Source organism: Eleutherodactylus coqui, chromosome 5 (genome assembly GCF_035609145.1).
Source record: "Eleutherodactylus coqui strain aEleCoq1 chromosome 5, aEleCoq1.hap1, whole genome shotgun sequence".
Lineage (NCBI taxonomy): Eukaryota > Metazoa > Chordata > Amphibia > Anura > Eleutherodactylidae > Eleutherodactylus > Eleutherodactylus coqui.
Window position 1 is genome coordinate 141,383,517 of NC_089841.1, and position 19,474 is coordinate 141,402,990.

Sequence of the window (19,474 nt, forward strand, 5' to 3'; positions counted from 1 at the left end):
GGATGCGTGAAAAATCACGCGCGGATATACGCGGATGTGTTGCGGAAAAAAACGCGCAGAAAAATCCGGAAGACACCCTTATTGTAAACCCAACCCCTAGAGAACTGCCCATTCCCTGGAAAACAGCTTAAAAACCAACACCCAGACTCTGTTCTGTCCCTCTTGCTTGTGTGAGCACTGTTAAATTATTCTGGCAACATGCTTTCACCCGGTGAGCAGATGTCTTTGTGGGCATGGTTGATCCATGTAACTTTTTTCGGACGTACTGCGGTAACGGAGGAGGAAGAGCCCCCCAGGAAAAAAAGGAGGTACTGGGTGCACCCTGGCTGGTGTCTGCTGGCTGCTCTCTGGTAGATGAGGGGACTGAAAGGACAGATCTGCAGTTGAAATGTGCCTGTGAAGCTCTGTGCTGTGTGTTGGGACGCCTCCTACTATGCCTACTTCCTGTAGTCATAGCAACCAGTGACTCCATCCGCAGCTGCACTCCGGATGTACTGCGTGAAAAAACGCACCCATTCACTTGTATTGGAGGCTTCACGCGCATGATCCGACCAAAATTAGAACAGGTCGCAGATTTTTTCACTCGCGTGAAAAAACGCGATACAAATCCATCCGTCTGGGGACAACTGCGGATCCTCATAGGAGTATATTGGCTGCGGTCTGGGGCGGATTATGTGCCTAAAATCACGTGCTTGAAATTCTGCTCGTGTGCAGGCACCCTTAACAAAATATGCTCAACTAATCTTAATTTTTATCCTGAGGAGGTTCCCCTTTGGAAACCCTCTGCCCGTTTTAAACCCCAAATAAAAGCCTGTCTCGGCTGCCAAGCTCCTTACCTCCTTGATGTGGAGAAATAGTGAACCACCATCCGTCTCTGAATGGAGAGAAAAGGTTTCTCAGATACATCACAAGTTGGGAGACTGAGTCCAGAATCAAATTTCTATCAAGTTGGAGGCCTTGCTCTGAATAAATCAAAACCACAAACTAAACGTCTTTCCAAACACCCTTCACAACATCACGCCACCACCACTTCCTCTCCAATAGCTAACTTAACTTTAACTTATGTCCTTTCTCAAAGGCACACATATGACCGTTTTGTGTTTATTGTTACTTATACTAAGATGTTCTTTGTTTAACATTGTATATTGTTAACTTATGTCTGCTATAATCTTCTGATTTTGGCATATTGTTCATTTAAAAAAATGCGGGATACTTCTATGATGTAACATGTATCTACATTTCCAAGACCCGCGATTCTCAATTAGTATATATATTTAATATGCCAACTCCATCCTTTGCTTTTGTTTTGTATGTCATTTGCTTCTGCAGTGTTTTAAAAAAATTAAAGCAGAAGTACTTATCAGTCCTCTTTACGGGAGATCCAGCATTGCTGCCCCTCAGCTCCCCTGACTTTTGTTTAGGAAGGCTGCCACCTCACCGCTTCAGCCAATCAGAGTGTAGCAGTCAGGTGCTGCTTTACTGGCATCATGGTTTCCTGCATCTGAGCAGTGATGCCAAGAGAAAGGCATGTGACCCCTGCTGCCTCTGATTGCCTGCAGCGTTCAGGTGGTAGTCATTCCTAAGCAAAGACGAGGAGAACTGTGGAGCTGCAGTGCTGAATCCCCTGGGGAGAGGATGGGTAAGTACCACTGCTTTTATTGTTTTAAGAGATTGGTGTACATTTTTAAAAATCATCTGATACCCAGACTACTTCTTTAACCCCTTAACAACTGCCCATATGTCTTTTGACGCTGCGGTATTAGAAGCCCGGCATTGGATTCCCGTGCCAGGGATAGTGGGTGCTTGGCTGTTGGAGGACAGCTGGGCACTTTCTCTAATAACTGAGACTGAAGAAGCCTTCGATTAGCACTATTTAACCCATTTATGCCAATGAGTTGCTATGGCACCTGAAAGCTTGAATATAGCTTCTGGGTTTGCCAGCTATGGTGGCCTGTGAAGCTCAGCCTATGTGCTTATTCACATGGGCGTATATTGGCCGGGTTTTCATGCCCGGCTGATATACGCTGCCTCTCTTTGCAAGGTGAGAAGGTGGGATGGGGTGGAGCTAAGCTCCGGCCCTCCTCTCCCATTGCAAACAGTGGTGAGAGGGGGAAGGAGCTCAGCACACTAGCTCCCACCCCGTCCTGCCTCCTCCCTTTGCAGAGCGGCATGAAAACCCGGCCGATATACGTCCATGTGAATTAGCTCTATGGATGAGCCTCATAGGCTTTCTAATTCACTATTCTAATTAAGTGTATTAGAAGAATGATAAATGATGCAGATATTCAAGTCCCTAGTGGGACAAAAAAGATAAAAAAAATAATAAAAATAAATACATCAAAACCCCACTGTTATCCCTGTACTATGTAAAAAAAGACGAATTTAAAAAATTGCATATCTGGTATAACTGACTTCATAATTAAAATACTATGACTCTAAGGGTGCGTTCACACGAGCGTAGGCGTATTTACGTTCGCACGTGTGCAGTGTTTAATCGCCGGAAAGAATGTTTTTCGGCGATCATGACCAGAGCTAGAAAGCGTATTATCGTTTGTTCCTACTTTGCAAACTATCTTTTCGGCCATCGAATATGCGTTGGCGCGTATTTCAGTCGCGTATGTTCCGTCTTTTTTTCGGGTTGCCATTTTTACGCGCCGTAAAATCACCCGTGCGAAAGAATACATTGGAAACCAACGCCACAGATGGTCACGTTTATACGATTGGGCGCAAAAATGCGCCGTTTATGCGCTCGTGTGAACGCACCCTTAGAATGCTGCGACACAAAAGCAAATATTTAAATACATTCACTTTAGCAGGGGCCGTTCAGTACTGAATGGCTGCTGTTTACACTGAACAATCATTGTTCAGAATTTTAAGCTGCATAAAATCCTGAATGATGATCGTTTAGTGTAAACACCAGCTGTTCAGTACTGAACAGCCGCTGTCTTAACTGAATGGAGAGGGGCTAGGGAGAGCAAGGAGGAAAATCTCCAGCCGCCCCAGCACTCTTGCTGAGCAAGCCAGCTATACTCGCTCCTGTGCAGCAGTACAAAGCGAGTACACACAAAATCGATTGTCGGGCATCGTTTGCCCGACATTCGTTCCGTGTAAATGGGCCTTTAGTATTACCAGAATCCTGTTGACCCTGAGAACAATGCTCCCGCATTATTTATTGTGTACACTGCACACTGTAAAAATGAAATCTAAAAAACAAATGGCAGAATCTATTTTTTTCTTCAATCTGCCTAAAAAAAAAATTCATAAAAGTTATAAAATACAATAGATGTACCCAAAAATTATGCCATTAGAAAATACAACTTGTTCCACACAAAAACAAGCCGTCATTTGGCTATGTCAATGTAAAAATTTAAAAGTTATGGCTCCTGGAATGCGATGATGAAAAAAACAGAAAAATTAGTTGGTCATTAAAGCGCAAACAGGCTTGGTCACTAAGGGGTTACATGAATAATGTGTTGGAAGCAAAAATGCATTTTGGAGAGTGAAACAGCAGCCTGTAACACTTTGCACCAGTTTTGATACATTTTCCCATTGTGTTAAACTCTTCTCAGTAGATTTCTCTCTTACTTCCAGTGCTATACTGTTTACTGAAAAACGTTATCAGAAAAAGGAACCTGTAATCAGTTCAGTGCACACAAAGGTGAAAGGTGTTTTGGAAGTGGATTCCTCGATCTGGGACCCTGCCGAATACACAGTGCCATCTCCAGTAAGTCTATATTCATTCTAATTTATACTACTTTGGTACAACTAACCTCACGGTTGTGTACAGTCTCTGTCCTCTCAAAATCCTGCTCAAAACCATCTGAGAAGCTGAGATTCAGCATCGTGGCTTTGAAAAACATCTTCGCTGTCCCTGCACTTCCAGGACTGCCGTGGACGAAACAAAGTGGTCACAGGGGAACGTCTTTACTAAGCAAACCATTGGTTCAGTAATCAGTATGATAAACAATCATTAATTCTAAAGGGAACAAAAACACTAACAACACAGTGCTCTGTTTTTTATCCTGTTCTGCCCCACATTTTGAAATCTCAATTAAAATAACAAAATAAAAATGTGAGGTATTAGTAAATTGTGTTTAACCCATTCTAGGCATACGTCACACACTTTTTCCTGCATCTTACACAACTGCTTTTTTTCTATGTGTGTTATTTTGTTACATTCGTAACGTGCATTTTGTTTTAGTCCTATAAGGGACTTTTCACACGAGATGGAATTAGGATGCGCACACATTTCTGTGTCACAATGTTATCCCTATGGGGCTTGAATTCCGCACCTGTTAAAATCCCCACGTCTTTATTTCAAAAGCGCGAAATTCAATTCCGCAGCTGGAAAAACTTTCTGCTGCAGAATTAAGGACATCTTGCCAAATTGTTCTTGCGAATTTCTAACATACTGCAGCTTTAATTCCGCACCTCAAATCAGTGGAAAAGAAAGCAAGACGTTCCGCAGAACGCATTCTGCAGTTAAAGATGTAACGAAATCTGAGTTGCATCATGTGGACAATTCTGTCCCATCTAAAATGTCCTTAGAGAAGCCTACTTGAAAACAGCTGAAAAAATTCCACACTGAAACACATTGGGGAATACGTTGTTGTTAGGGCAGCCAGGAAAGAGTCACAGCACATTCACCTGCTCCTAGGCACGTTGGCACTGGAGCGCATGACGTCTCCAGCGGGCAGAGCTGGAGACGTCACATAACACTTCATGGATGCAGTTTCTTCATCAATGGGCAGGGAGAGAGCCGTACCACTGGCAGAGCGGGAGCACTCATCGGATGGTTCACTACTGCATTGCATATAGCGCAGCACAGATACTGGGCTATATCAGGAGAGTGGGGATGCAGTGAAAAATATAAGTGTTCTGCATATCATTGGACATCTGCAGTGTGTTCAGTTGGTAGCCCAAAAAGTGCTGACACGCTACCTTAAAAAAAATTCTAAACCTAGATAATAAAATAAACTGCAGATAAACATGCCTTCATTGTTTGTTAATCTGCAGGATTTTCTTCACGTTTATGAAACAAACTGTAGAAATCCTGCAGAGAGTGGGACGATTATCGTGGGTAGTTGTTAAAAACCCCGTGCTCCCGGAAGGTTTTGAATAATAGTCGTCCCTTGAAAATGCATGACTGAACAACTGAATGAGCGTCGCCCAGTTGTTCAGTTTCAGCATGCCTGAAAACTGAATGACTATCCATTCAGTGTAAGCAGCAGTCATTCAGTACTGAACGACCGCTGCTTACAATGAATGGAGGTGGGCAGGGGGAGAATTCTCCCGCAGCCGCCTCTCTTCTGGCCACTGTGAGTGCACCAGTGATACTCGCTCCTGTGCAACAGCACACTGGACCTCCACCGATCAGACATTTATCACCGGTATTAGTGTATCTTGATGCCACCAGAAACTAATGTTTTTACAGAGGAACGCCCCTGTCACACCCATAGCTTCTGATTGGCTAAAGTCACGAAGGTCCTAGCAGCAGCGTCTGTATACTTTTTTGCTTGCGAAGCATATAAGGCTATTTGGAAAAGTAATCCGTAAGGCAGCAGCACAGGCAAAAATCCATGCACACACTGCCTACTGAACATCCACCCCAGCGCCGCTGCCGCCAACAAGCTCAGCTCCTTATACTGTGCCTTCCCTATCCTCCACGGTGCCGCTGCGGGAAACAAGGTCCGCTCCTGACACTGCGCTCCCAGCGAAGCTCACCACCTCTCCGGAATGTAGTCTGCCGGGCTGCGACCTTCCTGAACGGCCAGCGCTGAGATGTGACACAGCACCGCTCAGCATTACCAAACGGCAGCTCTGCCCTTCATGCATTGGCAACACACATAAATGCTGAACGGCGGGTGTGAGGGGCTAAGACACAGCTGCCAGACACTCACCAGAGGGAGCGCTACAAGCGCACCTAAATGCCGAACGCCGGCGTCCAGTGCCGACAACAGGGAGCACAAGTAACACGGCAGGCACAGACACCGGAAGGAGAAGTAAAAACAGAGCGCAAGGTATCACGATCAGCGCTGCAGGGCGGGCTGCAACGCCTACAGGACCTGTGAGGGGCAGCACAGGGAGACAGGTGGCCAGCCAATCACAAACAGGGGGCGTCAACCACCTGTCAAACTCAGTGTATCTGGGCTCCACCACTAATTCCGGTGGCGTCAAGATACACTAATACCTTTATCACCTATCCATCTTTTAGGCTGCGTGTCCACGGGTGATAGTTCATTGTGTTACCCACGGCGACATCGGCCGTGGGTAACGCAGTGAACGCTTTCCATAATCAGAATCCTACTGCACACTGATGAAGGGCAAAAACCCTGAAACAGCTGTCTGTGCATGGGCTCTAACTTTGCTTTCAATTCCTGGTCATTGTTACAAGGTTTGTATAAAGAGTCTAACATTGACTTAGGGATTGCTGCCTTCTAATAGGTGGCACTGTGGAGGTATTGTTTCATCTCCATTATTTGCATATTACCCAGATGATCGTAAATGGCCTTTTAGGTTTCCTCCTTCACCGTCTAGGTGCTCTCAGTAGGGAGAAAAGAAAGCGTTTCTGACCCACAAATATTTCTGCAAGATGCACCTAAATACACAGAAAAATTTGCACCAAAATCTGCATGTATACATGCAGGGTATAGAGCAGAGGACTTATTCACATGACCATATATACATAACTATTGCATCTGAAGCATTGGATTCCAATGTATTCATTCAGATGAGTGATTTTTAGGTACGTAAAAAATAACTCCAGGAAAAATAGGACATCGGTGACCGAAAACTGAATTTTTCAATACGCCCGTGTAAAGCTGCCCTTATAGTCCAAAACGTGTAGTATATTGATAGGTGAATAAGGTCCCATTCACATGGTGAGTATTTTCCATCAGCATTTGTAAATCAAAACTAGGAGTTGAGCATAAACAGAGGAAAAACCATTACGGTAAGATTTGCATCCCTTCTCTGTTATGGTTCTTCTTGGTTTTAGCTTATAAATGAAAACTAATGACCAGAATGTTGATGTGTAAATGAGACCTAATACATCAAAGTGTTGCCTTTTTTAATTGGAGATTTTTTATTTTTTTACAGGGTGGTTCTTCATTTTTCGTAGTAACTAATATAGTAAAAACAGAAAATCAAAAAGAAGACATTTGTGCAGAGGTAAGATTATCTAAAAGCATACCTAAACTTTCAGATGACCTTTCAGGCTGAACTGTTGTGTGAGTTTACATGAGAAATAACAGCATTTCTGGTGATTATATAACTTGTATCCTACATTTTTTAGCAGTTTTCTACTCTGTAGGCTCAGTTTCTAATTATCAGTTTTCCCTAAGCTCAGCTCCAGGATGGGTGGGGACTAGCTGATATGATGTCTCCAATACACAGCACACATAGAGAAGATGAGATCCTGGTCCCCTTTCTCTCCATACATGTATGTCATAATGTCAGAAGGAGTGTAGGGAACAGGCTTAGGAGCTGAACTCACTCCATATGTGACAGATGCCAGCTGTATTATACAGCAATGATTCAAAAGAACACTTTGAATGTCCGGATACACCCAGTGGAAAAGGTAGACCAAATTAGCAAGTGCTGTCAGGGTGGTTCTAATTTCATTTTCTAATGTATGCAATTCTACTGGGAGCCAATAGGTATAGGTTTATACAGACCTTTTCATGTCATCCAGTATGGTGGTAATGTAGTAATATGGTAAAACCAGGTCCAGGGTTTTATTTTCAATCAGGTTTTAACATAGTAGTTTATTTTGTCTTTAATGTGCAAATATATGATGGAACTAAATGTTGTTAAATTAGGGTCCTTTTACACGGACTGAGAAATTGTTGAAACGAGCAAATGATGAGAGAAGTTTGCTTTAAAATACAGTCAGTTTGCATGCACAATCATTTAGATTTTTTCGTCATTTACTTGTTCACTCGACTGTGTCAGCGAATGGGAACTCTTTTTATACGCAATGACTTGCAATCATTCACACGATCCAGTGTTTTGTTTTTTTAACAAGTCATTGCATGTAAAAGGCCCCTTAGTGTAATTTAATAACTGAAAACATTTATTTCATAGCTAATTATACTATCCTCTACTTTGCAGTATCCAAGCCGGAAAACTATTTGCTCTCAAGATAGTATCTGTAAGAAGGGTCATGCTGACACACATAGTAATGGTATTCTTCATTGTTACTTTTTTTACAATGTTTTTTTATTGGTAGATGAAAATTAAAGCGGTTGTCTCAGAAACCCATGGCAATAAGCTGTTGTCTTCATGGAAAGCCACAGTTCTCCTGCAATTGGGTATGGTAAACATAAAATTTCATGCAATACATGGACAAACTGGGTCCACCAGAGTCTGAGCAGCTCTTTATAAACAGCTCTCCAGTTTGGCTAATAGAGAGAGAGCCCAGGTGGGTATGCAGAGCATATAGAAGGGGGTTTTCCTTTTCATTTTGCTTAGCAATTAAAAACACTTTTTTTGTGAAGGGAGTGGTCTCATTAAAAGAGACTATGGGCGCAATTTATCTATGCCTTTGCACCAGAATTCTAATAGAAAAATGTTGCACATTTTGACACACTGCATTTGTGAATTTTTTATTTGTATGCCATTCTCACCACTTCTTAAAAAATAGTGAATGGGGATTAGCGAACGGGTAAGCCCAAAAAATAGCTAGCAAATATTTGCATTTCTGGCATATGGACAGATAAGGACACTTCTTGATAAATGTTGTACATTTTTCCGGAGCACATTACTGTTAATGACCGGTGAAAGATCTTCAGTCTTTAGTAAATCCCCCCATCTGCTTATTTTATTGATACGCTAACCTTTTTGCAAGTATGCAGTGTTATTTACGTCACCATGTAAGGATGACATAAAAATGGAGTTCTCTCTAAGAAAATACATTTATAAAAAATATAAGTGTTATCTTAAATGGGTTGTCTAGTTGTAAACTATTTACAGCCTAACATCAGGATAGGTCACCAACAGTAGATTGGCAGGAGTCTGCTGCCCAGGAACCCCACTGATCAGCTACTGTCTGGGCCAGTGCGTTAGTACACTGAGCTGATTTCTGCAGGAAGTAGACAGCTCCGTTCCCACTGCAGTGGTCATACCTGATATTGTAGACCAAGTTCCAGTTGAAGTGAATGAGTACTTTGCCTGTAATACCAAGTCTGGCCACTGCAGTGGAAACAGAACTGTCTGCTTCCTGCAGAAATCAGCTCAGTGCACAAGCACACTGGCCTGGCAAACACCTGATCGGCCAGGGTCCCAAATAGCAAACCCCTTCAGGGTCCCAGACGACTAACCCCTGCTATTGATGATCTATCCTGAGGATTGACTATAAATAGTTTACAACTGGAGAACTCCTTTAAGTACACTCAACTTTCATAGAATATCCATAACATCATTCTCTAGCCTCTATAAGTCTTTGGACGCACACTTTCATATTGGAATTCTATGATCTGTTTTACTCATAAACCTTGACTTCTGTTTATAAGATCTACTAATTCTAATTTGGGAGCTTTGGGACCAAGATATATAACTATGAGAACTTACTAGATAGAACAAGAGAAGTTATGAGTGTTTACTGATGACTGGACACAAGATTCTTGCAATTATAAGGCATTCTTATTTTTTGAAGGCACATGCAGTATGTAATCTTAAGATTCTCTATCTTTACCTCCACAGCAAATCGGAAGATAATCTATTTCTAAATACAAGTGTTTTATTGGCTGTGTATGAAATCTCATTGGTGAGGTCTGCAGAATGAACAACCCTGTTAATTTGTGTGTTCTAGGAATTCAAACGGGCCGCTGTGTGAAGTACAACAATACCCACAAGACGTGTGAAGTCAGAGCATGGTGCCCGGTGGAGTCCAAGACCACTCCAGAGTAAGTTCTCCATTCTAATCATCCTCTCTTCTCAAACTGAAAGTTGACATTTTAGCTAGAAGACATGCTTCATCACTTCATCACTAGCCAAAATGCATTCACAGTAGTACATTGTGTATATTGTCCTTGTGAAACTGAAGAGAAGCTTTCTGACAATGACATCTCTGTCTCTGTAATATAATGAAATGCCAGCATTTTCCTGTGTACATGTTTTAGCATAGATCATTGCATGAATACATCATGTATTTTATGATTAATATCTGCAAGTTAAAATACTGATCTTCACAAAGAATTTTCCTTTCCAATAAAATGATTATATTATGATTACTACAATTGTATTTTCACATCCCTTTGAAGTCCCCACTGCATGCACTCGACCAGAAGATGTATGTAGTTAGGAGTTGCTGTAGTTGTGAACTTGTGTGCCTCTATAGTTCGCCCAGCACATATCAATGTGTGTGTCATTTTCTCTTTACAAAGTGACTTTGTGAGTTGTTGGAAAAAAATATTCTACTCAATAGGACATTGTAATTTTCTTATTTGCAAATTCAAATTGCCATAGCACACACTACATAGAATATTAGATGAGGAACAGCATTTCATTTTAGATAAGCTTCAATATTTCATTTCAGATTTGTTTCTGTATAGAGGCAGAGATTGTTGATGACCCCAGAAAATTGATGTAATTCCATTTTTCAGGATATCAACTATATATGCCTACAACTAGCTTTAAAGGGATTATACAGGATTAGAAAAAAAGACATATTTTCCAGAAACAGCACCACTCCTGTCCATGTGCCATGTTTAGTATTAAAGGTCAGTCCCATTCACTTGAATGGTGATGAGCTGCAAAATCCGACACAGCCTATAGAAAAGAGTGGTGCTGTTTCGGGAAAAAAGCTGACCCTTTTACTAATCTTGGACAACCCTGTTAGGCGATCCTTAGAATGTATTTATTTGGAGTTTGGATGTATACTATTGTAGGGACTTGCCTGTATACCAATTTCCTGACATAATTGTATAATTGAAATTCCTAATGTTAGTTCCAGAAACAACCCAAAAATACTGCATGACTGCCAGATGTATTGCAAATTCCTAGTTCCATCAGTATCCATGTGCGTGTAAGGAGAGTGACATATTTGCCCCCTTACAAAGCTAAAGTGTTATGCTCTGTGTTGTGTCATCTGTATTGTGACTGACATGTAAAGTGGTGATGATGTTTGTACTGTATTGTACTGTTATTTCCATGTACGCACAGCGTTTGGGCTCTCCCTAACATGTTGTATGTAGTAGGAGCTGGTGCGTTGTCTCAGTGGTGTCACCATTCAGTTGATGCAGTCCTGCAGGAGGAGGTGTCAGTCAGACACCATTTCCAATCCAATTTGTATCCTGGTTTTCCTGGAGGGGACTTACTCTTTTTCTGCCATTATACAACGGCACTATATGCTGGCTAAAACCAGTACTGTATGAGATGACACGTTGGATGGGCTCCGATAGCAGAGGCTGGCAATATACAGTAAGAGAACCCCGACGGATGTCTTCCAACATCGGAGCTGTACAGCCTTAAATCATAATGTCTTCAGAGGTCAGACAGTGGATTGGAAAGGGTTAATGTTTGTTGTAAAAATTTCAATAAAAACAAAATCTGATTTTAAAAAAATAAAGAAGCAGATCCTATGTAAAGCCTTTGATATTAGATTTTGGCTGTGAGATTATCTTTCCATTTATGCAATAATGGAAGTGAGACCTTCTAGTTTACAAGTTCCTCAAATCAACAACTCTCATAAATTGTAATTACTGCAATAGCCACACGGCAGATGAAACAGTATACCTGGTGGGGTGTGAGTGAGACAGGTCATGGGTAGGTGCCTGAGTTGCAGGTTACATGATGGTACAGCAACTGACAAACGGAGACACGGGCTGATTTTATTAAATGGAATAAACTATGTTATACTAAATATGAAATGTGGCTTGTTTCACTCCATAGGAGGATAATTCATACTTTAAGGCTCAGTCAGATGAGTGAATTTTTCACACATGTATAGGCGCATGAAAAAGAAAAAGCAGAACGCATGTAAAGAAAACGCAAGACTGAAGCTGCAGATGCGTTTTTAATTCGCACTTGTTATGCGGTCACACGATGGTAAAATTCGCACATAAATAGTGCAGTCCCATTGAAAGCAATGGGAGAGGATCGCTATTCCCTGCTGCGACTGTGACAGCGGCAGCAGGGGATTCCTTGGATGTGAATTCCTTGGATGCTGTCACATCCAGGGGCTTCACCTTGTTGTCAATGGCGCTGGCAGCACAGTGTTCAGTGATGAGGGGACTTCCCGCAGGGATGAAGGAATCCCCTGCCACAGCTGTGCAGAGAAGCGCGATGCTATCCCATTGCTTTCAATGGGGCTGGCGCTACTGCCTCTCCATTGAAAGCTATGGGATAAAAGCAACTCCTGCAGGGATTTTCAGGGGAAGCCTTGAAATATAAGCTCTACCCCAAAATAAGCTGCAGAAAAAATTTAAATAAATAATACATCACCTAGTAGCGCTCCTTGGGGCCCCAGCACTCTTCTTTTTCATTTTCTTCTGGCCGGGAATTTAAAAATCCCCGCCTCCTGGAAGCGCTGCCTCTGATTGGCTGAGCGCTTTGACTAATCATAGCCATTCACAGCCGGGGAGAGCGCACGCCGGACAGTGATTCTGGTTAATGCATCAGTTGTTTTTTTTCCCCTGCAGCTAGGGCTTATTTAAGGGCTTTGACAGTTAGATTTCCTACTGTCAAAGTTGCATCACTTCGCACAAAAACCGTTGAAAAAAAAAGCAAAGGCTCTCCCCATTAACCCAACCAAGGAGGACGAACAGTTCAGGAGTTGTTCTGGCTGTTGTCTGCCCATCCCCTTCAGAAGAAAAGGAGGCACATCTAGGGTTCCTGCATGTTGCCTGCCAGCCATAGAGCCCCCCATATTCTTCCTGGTGATCCGCATCCCCTCCCCATGTGGGGTAGGCGATGTTAGGGGTAAAGCTCTGCTGGAGCTGGGGAGCCGCCATCCTTCAGGAGTCTGAGAGGTGAGTATATTTCCCCCCACCCCCCATCCGCTCCCCCCTTAAAAAACAAAAAAAGCTGGATGGGGGGGTTTGTCACACCCCCTAGTGTTAGGGTTTTTTTGGACCTGCGGTTGGGGTGCTCTGGAGGTCTACTCCGGGGGTTCCACTCGGTGGAAAGCAACGGTCTGTGTAGCCTCCTTCCACCTTCCTCTGCTCCTCTCCCTGCTGGACGCTTTGTCTGCCTCTCCCTCCCTCTCGGCAGCTGTTCCCAGGGTAACACCCTGGTTGGGGATAATTAGGGAGGAGGTGTGGCTGTGCTTACCTATCAGTGGATAGCGCGCCTCCTTCAAATCCTCCCTGCCCTCTCTCTCTTTCCTGCTCCATCCTGGCAGCTGTACTAAGAATCAACGGTGGACAGCATTCTGGCCTCTGGGCCCTGCGGCTCCCCAGACCACATTTGGACCAAGGGTAAGCTCTGCCTGGTGACCAGCTTGCCCGCTGTTGTATCCCCTTCCATGGGTGGAGTGCGAATAAGTTGGCATTGAGCGTGCATAACAGACTTTTTTCTGTTAATTCCAAGTACCATGTCCAACCCTAGAGCTTAGGAGTCCGGACTGGGACTAACCAGAGTTACGCATTATGCTTGCTCTCGCTGTAATACGAAGTTCGCATGTGGACAGGTTAAGCCTTTTTGTAATGACTGTACCCTTGCAAAATAGACGGCTGTGCAATCTTCAGGCACCCCCCCCCCCATTTAGCCTTTACCTGCAGTCGAGCCTGAATGGGCCAGCTCCCTGTCTCTTGCAGTGTCTGACCTCCCCCAGGCGTCTGGCGCAATTCTGCATTGACTGAATCGCCGGACATTAGTCTCCCAGGACGCTTGCGGTAGGCATGATTTGGTCAGGGAGGGTCCGCTGTGCACACGTCCTCAGAAGCGAGGTAGGCCTTCCAGATCACGGGTGTCCTCCCGATCACCGCCCTCCTCGGTGCCTGTGCGTTCTTTGGTACGAGGGCGCGATGGTCCTCTGGGGAGGATAGTAGTTCTGAAGGAGAGTTGTCAGAGTCTTCCTTTAGACTCCAACGCGGAGGAGAAGCAGGCTCCTAAGCTCTCCACTATGGTGGAAGGCCTCATAGTGGCGGTACGAGAAACTTTCCATCTCATTGAGCCGAAGCCAGCTGCGTTAGCGATGTCCTTCTCTTTTGGGCATCCCAGATACCCCCCAAAGACTTTTCCTCCTCATAACGATTTTGACAAGGTTTTGTCTAAGGAATGGAAAGTTCCTAACAAATGTTTTTCCAAATTAGGTTATTTGGACGTGATGTACCCTTTTCCACAAGATCTGGTGGAGAAGTGGTCGTCTTCGCCGGCAGTCGATCCTCCTGACTTCCGCTTGGTGAAGCACACAGTTCTGCCCACAGTGGATGCTTCTTCTCTCAAAGACTCCCAAGATTGGAAGCAGGAGTCTTTCGCGAAGTCCGTGTTTGAGGCAGCGGGTTCAGCTCTCAAACCCGTACTCATCTCATCCTGAGTCAGTAAGGCCATCACGGATTGGGCGAAGCAGTTGCACGAGGGAATCCTCGTGGGGGCTTCTCCGGGGGATCTGGCAGTAATGGCACAGCAGATTGAACAGGCGGGTAAGTTTCTCTGCAAAGCTTCCTTGGATGCAGCCAAGCTTGTGGCACGAGCATCTGCTGCCTCGGTGGCGACCCGCTGGATTCTGTGGCTGAAGTCCTGGGATGTGGACACTTCCTCCAAGGCGTCACTAACCAGCATTCCCTTTGCAGGATTTTGCCTTTTCGGCACCAGGCTGGATGAGCTCATCTCTACAAGAGGAAAGAGTTCCCATCTACCGCAGAGTTGCTCCAAGCAATCGACGGCCCCACAGCATAGGCATTTTCGTTCTTTTTGCCGGGCGAGCCCTCGCAGGTCGAAGGACTAGAAGGCCCCTCAGGATCAGGAGCAAAAGAAAGGACCATCGTTTAAGCCAAGGCCATCCGGGTGGTCAGGGCCTCAGTCCTCTAAGACCCCCAGGACCAAGTCCTCTGCATGAGGGACACCCCCCACCCGTCTCGGACAGGGTGGGGGGGGGGCCTTCTCATTTCAGCGTAGTCTGGCCGAAGGATCCAGGGAGGGTTGGTGTTTTCCTTCAAGCTGTCTACGACCTGGGTACCCGGGGCACCCACCCTGATAGTGGCCCATACTGTCGAGATGGGGCAGGTTGGTGCGCTCCCTCGATCAGAAAATAAGGGTTCCACCGAGGATGCAGCGCTTCCTCCGATGGTGGCTGGACTCTCCAGACATTCAGCAGGGCAATTCGTTCCTGCCCCTACGGTGGCAAGTCTGCTCCATTGACGCCAGTTTGACGGGCTACGGGGGTACACTGCGGGGCCTAGTGGCACAGGGGACCTGGTCCTGCCAAGAGTCCGGTCTCCCAATCATCGTATTGGAGCTACAGGCAATTCTCCGGCTGCAGTACTTTGCGCAGCAGACAGGAAGTCTGGTATGGATCCTGTCATGGGCCAAGGGTCATCTCCCTGCGCTATCGGCAGTCTTCATTCCCTAGCTACTCAAGAGAGTCAGGAAGGAAGGGCTTCCATTAGTTCTCATAGCTCCAGATTGGCCTCGGCGGGCGTGGTACACGGAGTTCATCGATCTGCTGACAGACTCTCACTGGCACCTTCCTCCGTAACAGGATCTTCTCTCTCTAGGACCCCTCTACCGCCCGAGTTTGTCCACGCTATGTTTAACAGCATGGCGGTCAAGGCCGCGGTTTTAAAGGTATGAGGTTTTGCGGACCCGATCATCCGAACGATGAATAAGGCTAGAAAGCCGTCCTCGTCTAGGGTGTATCATTGCGTTTGGAGAGGGTTCGTCCTTTGCATTTTTCTTTGGCCAGCCTCCTGTCCTTCCTTCAGGATGGGCTGGACATGGGGCTCATCCTCAGTTCCCTTAAGGGACAGATTTCTGCCTTGGCATCCGGGTCGGCTGTGTGCACCTTCCTGCAGGTAGTCGATCATGCCGCACCCCCGTTTCGCTCCCCGGTGCTCTTGGTATTTGAATCTGGTCTTGGAACAGGGGAGCAGGTAAGTGTAAAAAATACATTCCCTGGCTTCCTGTCACCTCACCTAACAGAACCATAACTTTGTTTATGCTACTGTTCTATGTTGGCTAGTAACTGTTATACCTGGTGTATGGCCTCTGATGAGCATGTGTATACTATGTTTTAAATATTTTTAGGATGTTTAAAGTAAAGTATTTTTTATATGAAATATGGGCAATGTGTTTGTATATAGGTTTATATACGTGTGTGTGTATATACACAAAATTCTGTTATCTGACTAAAATACATGTGAGGCAGTGCAAATTGATGATACTTTCCCACAACACAAACAGTTTCTGTGGGAGAAATGAATCATATTGTAAGAAATGTCTGTTCATGTAAGTCACTTTCCAGAGAAGTGTGTCCACCTGTTTTTGTTGTTATATAGTTGCAGCCAACTTATGATCCTCCAGGTTATGTGTACAACTGTAATCACAGCTGACTAAAAATGCGATCAGGAACTCAGATCCATGTTTTTTTTAATTTAATATTGTCAATTGCTTTGTATCATGGGGCTGCTGCCACATATAGATTGAATGACATTTTTTATAACACAAAGGAAATATATTTTACGCTCTTGAACATGTAAATATTGTAATGTTGTACTTTCCAGATATTTTCCGTACAATAATGTTCCATTTGTTCACTTTTAGGCCTGCCATTTTGGCAAGTGCAGAAAATTTCACAGTTTTAATAAAGAACACAATCCACTTTGCTGCATTGGGTTATACAAGGTAGGTGAAAGTAAGCAGAGGAGAATAGCAATTTAGCTCATTCAGGCTACTGAATCATTTTTTGCTTATTTATTGGTCTTAGCAGGGTTATGACTAAATAAGGCAGTTTTTGTTTGGCCTGAATAAGCCAGCCGGTCCATAGACTCCTATGGCAGCCTATGAAAGCTACCGTAAAAGGGAGGTAGGAGGGAGTTTAGCAGAGTCTCTACTAAACTCCCTTTTTTTCTCTGCCCCCTTGCTGGCTGTTGACAAAGGAAGGAGGCGGGAGATTAGCAGACTATCTTTGCCGACAGCTGACAAGGGGCAAAGGGGGGGGGGGGGGGGAATTTAGCATAGCTAAACTCTCTCCTCCTGTCCAGCGGTATTCCGGGTGCAGCGTATACTTGCCGCACCTGGGCCATCTGAACGGGCGCATAAATGGGAGATGCAGCCATGACTTTGTCACGGCTGTCTCCCGTCCATGTGATTTTTCAGCCAAAAGTCGCAGTGCCCGTGTGAAGGAGCCCTTAATTCCAGGCAATAGTAAAAATAGGGTGGGTGATTAAAGTTCCTGCTTCTGCAATCAATCAGAAGCAGGTTGGGTTGTCAGCTGTTAGTCACAGGTGAGAACCCGGAGGAGAAGGCAGGAATGATTTTTAACCCCTAATGCCTTCTCCTTTTTCGAGTACACAGCACTCAATGAGCACTATGTACTAACAAGTGCAACTGGAAGTGTTTCTTCCACTACGCGAGACGGCTGTCATGTGACCACCGGGATCCGCTGGCACAGCAGAGCTGCAGCAGACCCTGATCAGCTCTGCCAGTGACTATTGTCACTACAGGGGATGTTTTTCCCTGTAACTGGGGGCTACAATGGATGCTCCAGCTACAGTGAAAAAGTGTCAAATAAAAAAAAAAAAAAAAACATGTTAATGTCCCACAGAGGTCTTATATGACATCATGGGGGACATAGATAGTAATAAAATAATTACATAGATAAGTAAAACAAAATTATAGAATAAAATAGAAATATCTAAATAAGAATGAAAATAACCCAAAGCCGACATCAACAAAAACAGTTGCAGTATGCGCCCTGTAATCCAACACCATACACATTATATATCAAAACGTCTGAAACAAAATGAGGAACCCATTCCAATACTTTATTTTAGCGTAAATATATTAATTTAAAATAAAAACTATAAATGTTAAAAAAAATTTTTTTTACTTTTTACCTCCAATAAAACTAAAAAAAGTGAGTGAAAAAAATATTAAAAAATAGCCCTATATGTCACAGAAAAAAAACTGCTGAAAATATAATTTTGGTATCAGAAGAAAAAAAAAGTAGGACAGTTAAATCACCACATGGGTACAATCCCTAAAAAGTGCCTGGTCCTTAATGCACAAAACAGCCTGGTACTTAAGGAGTTAATGGGTCTTTTTTTTAGACATGCAAAAAAATTGCAGCATGTCCTATACTTGTCCTTATCATGGATCAGAATAGGACTCACAACGTCTAATGCCCACGGGGCTCAAACAGCACATGAACTTGCATCCATGTGCTGTCCAATGTGAGTTGCTCTTGAGAATATTTGGCGCAACTTGCATAAACCTATGTAAATATTCCCTTACTGTTGCATATATAAATGTATGCTGCTATCACAATAATCTTAATTTTGCTTTCGCTCTAGGAAGAACATCCTCCCAGAGTACAATGTATCCTGCAAGTATAACAAAGTGACAGCTCCTCGATGCCCCATATTCAGACTTGGTGACATTTTATCAGCAGCTGGGGAGAAGTTTTCTCAAGTTGCAATTTTGGTATATTCTGTTTATATCACAAACTTGCATTGAAAATTTTTGTAAAAACGAAGGGTGGTTTCACATCTGCGGCAGGGATTCCATTTTCCTGCTCCATACAGTTTCCAAAAAAAGGGAATCCCTGTGGCCAAACGGCTCTGTCTTAGGATGGAACCAAACAGCGCCGAACAAAGCCCGTTGACTAGAATGGGGTCTGTTTGCTTTTCATTTACCTGCCCGGCTTTTAACCAGAAGAAAAACTGCTCCTGTGCTGCACAATAAGTTGGCGCTATATAAATTAAGTTTATTATTATTACATGCAGCCATTTTTCTTCCAGCATTGTGCATCGGACCTGTGATGGATCCTTTGACTGGAGGTTCCAACACAGATGTGAAACCAACCTCTGCTCTATGTTATTGCTATGTACGCTTGTGTAATTTTATTTTTAGTAGTAATGCTTAGGTAGGATGCTGATGGACCTATTTTTGTTCAGACACATCATTATATCACTGCAGTATTTCATTTGGTATTCTATATAATAGCTAAACAAGGGACGTTGGTTAGGTTCAAATACTTTGCAGAAATCAATATTACTACTGAAACCAGAGGGACAGTCTGAGCAGATAAGTGATCTGGCAGTCATCAATGGCAAGACAGCTGAGGTTGCCTACAGACCCCCTTCCACGCTGTATGCCCAGTGGTTAAATCCTAAATAGTCTGCTTCTAGACATTATGAAACTGGCTTTGGCAAAATTAAAAGACACGCTTAGTTAAATGTTGATCAAGCTATGTTCTAGGAAGCTAATTGTAGGGGAGAATATCTCCATACTTAGAGGAGCACATAGAGATCATGCATTCTTCATACACAGGACACACTCTGTGCGTGGGGGCAGATAATATATATGGTGT

The 19,474-nt window shown here is 43.8% G+C and overlaps 1 protein-coding gene across 3 annotated transcripts in view; it reads left to right on the plus strand.

Annotated features, from left to right (window-relative positions):
* P2RX7 (purinergic receptor P2X 7) overlaps positions 1–19,474 on the plus strand; it is a 54,285-nt gene that overhangs the window by 13,043 nt on the left and 21,768 nt on the right. For all 3 annotated transcript variants that reach the window (XM_066603269.1, XM_066603268.1, XM_066603270.1), the window contains exons 2-7: positions 3,592–3,724; positions 7,099–7,170; positions 8,113–8,185; positions 9,812–9,905; positions 16,705–16,785; positions 18,456–18,585. In XM_066603269.1, the coding sequence (XP_066459366.1) occupies positions 3,592–3,724; positions 7,099–7,170; positions 8,113–8,185; positions 9,812–9,905; positions 16,705–16,785; positions 18,456–18,585 (583 nt within the window). The remainder of the gene's footprint in view (positions 1–3,591; positions 3,725–7,098; positions 7,171–8,112; positions 8,186–9,811; positions 9,906–16,704; positions 16,786–18,455; positions 18,586–19,474) is intronic.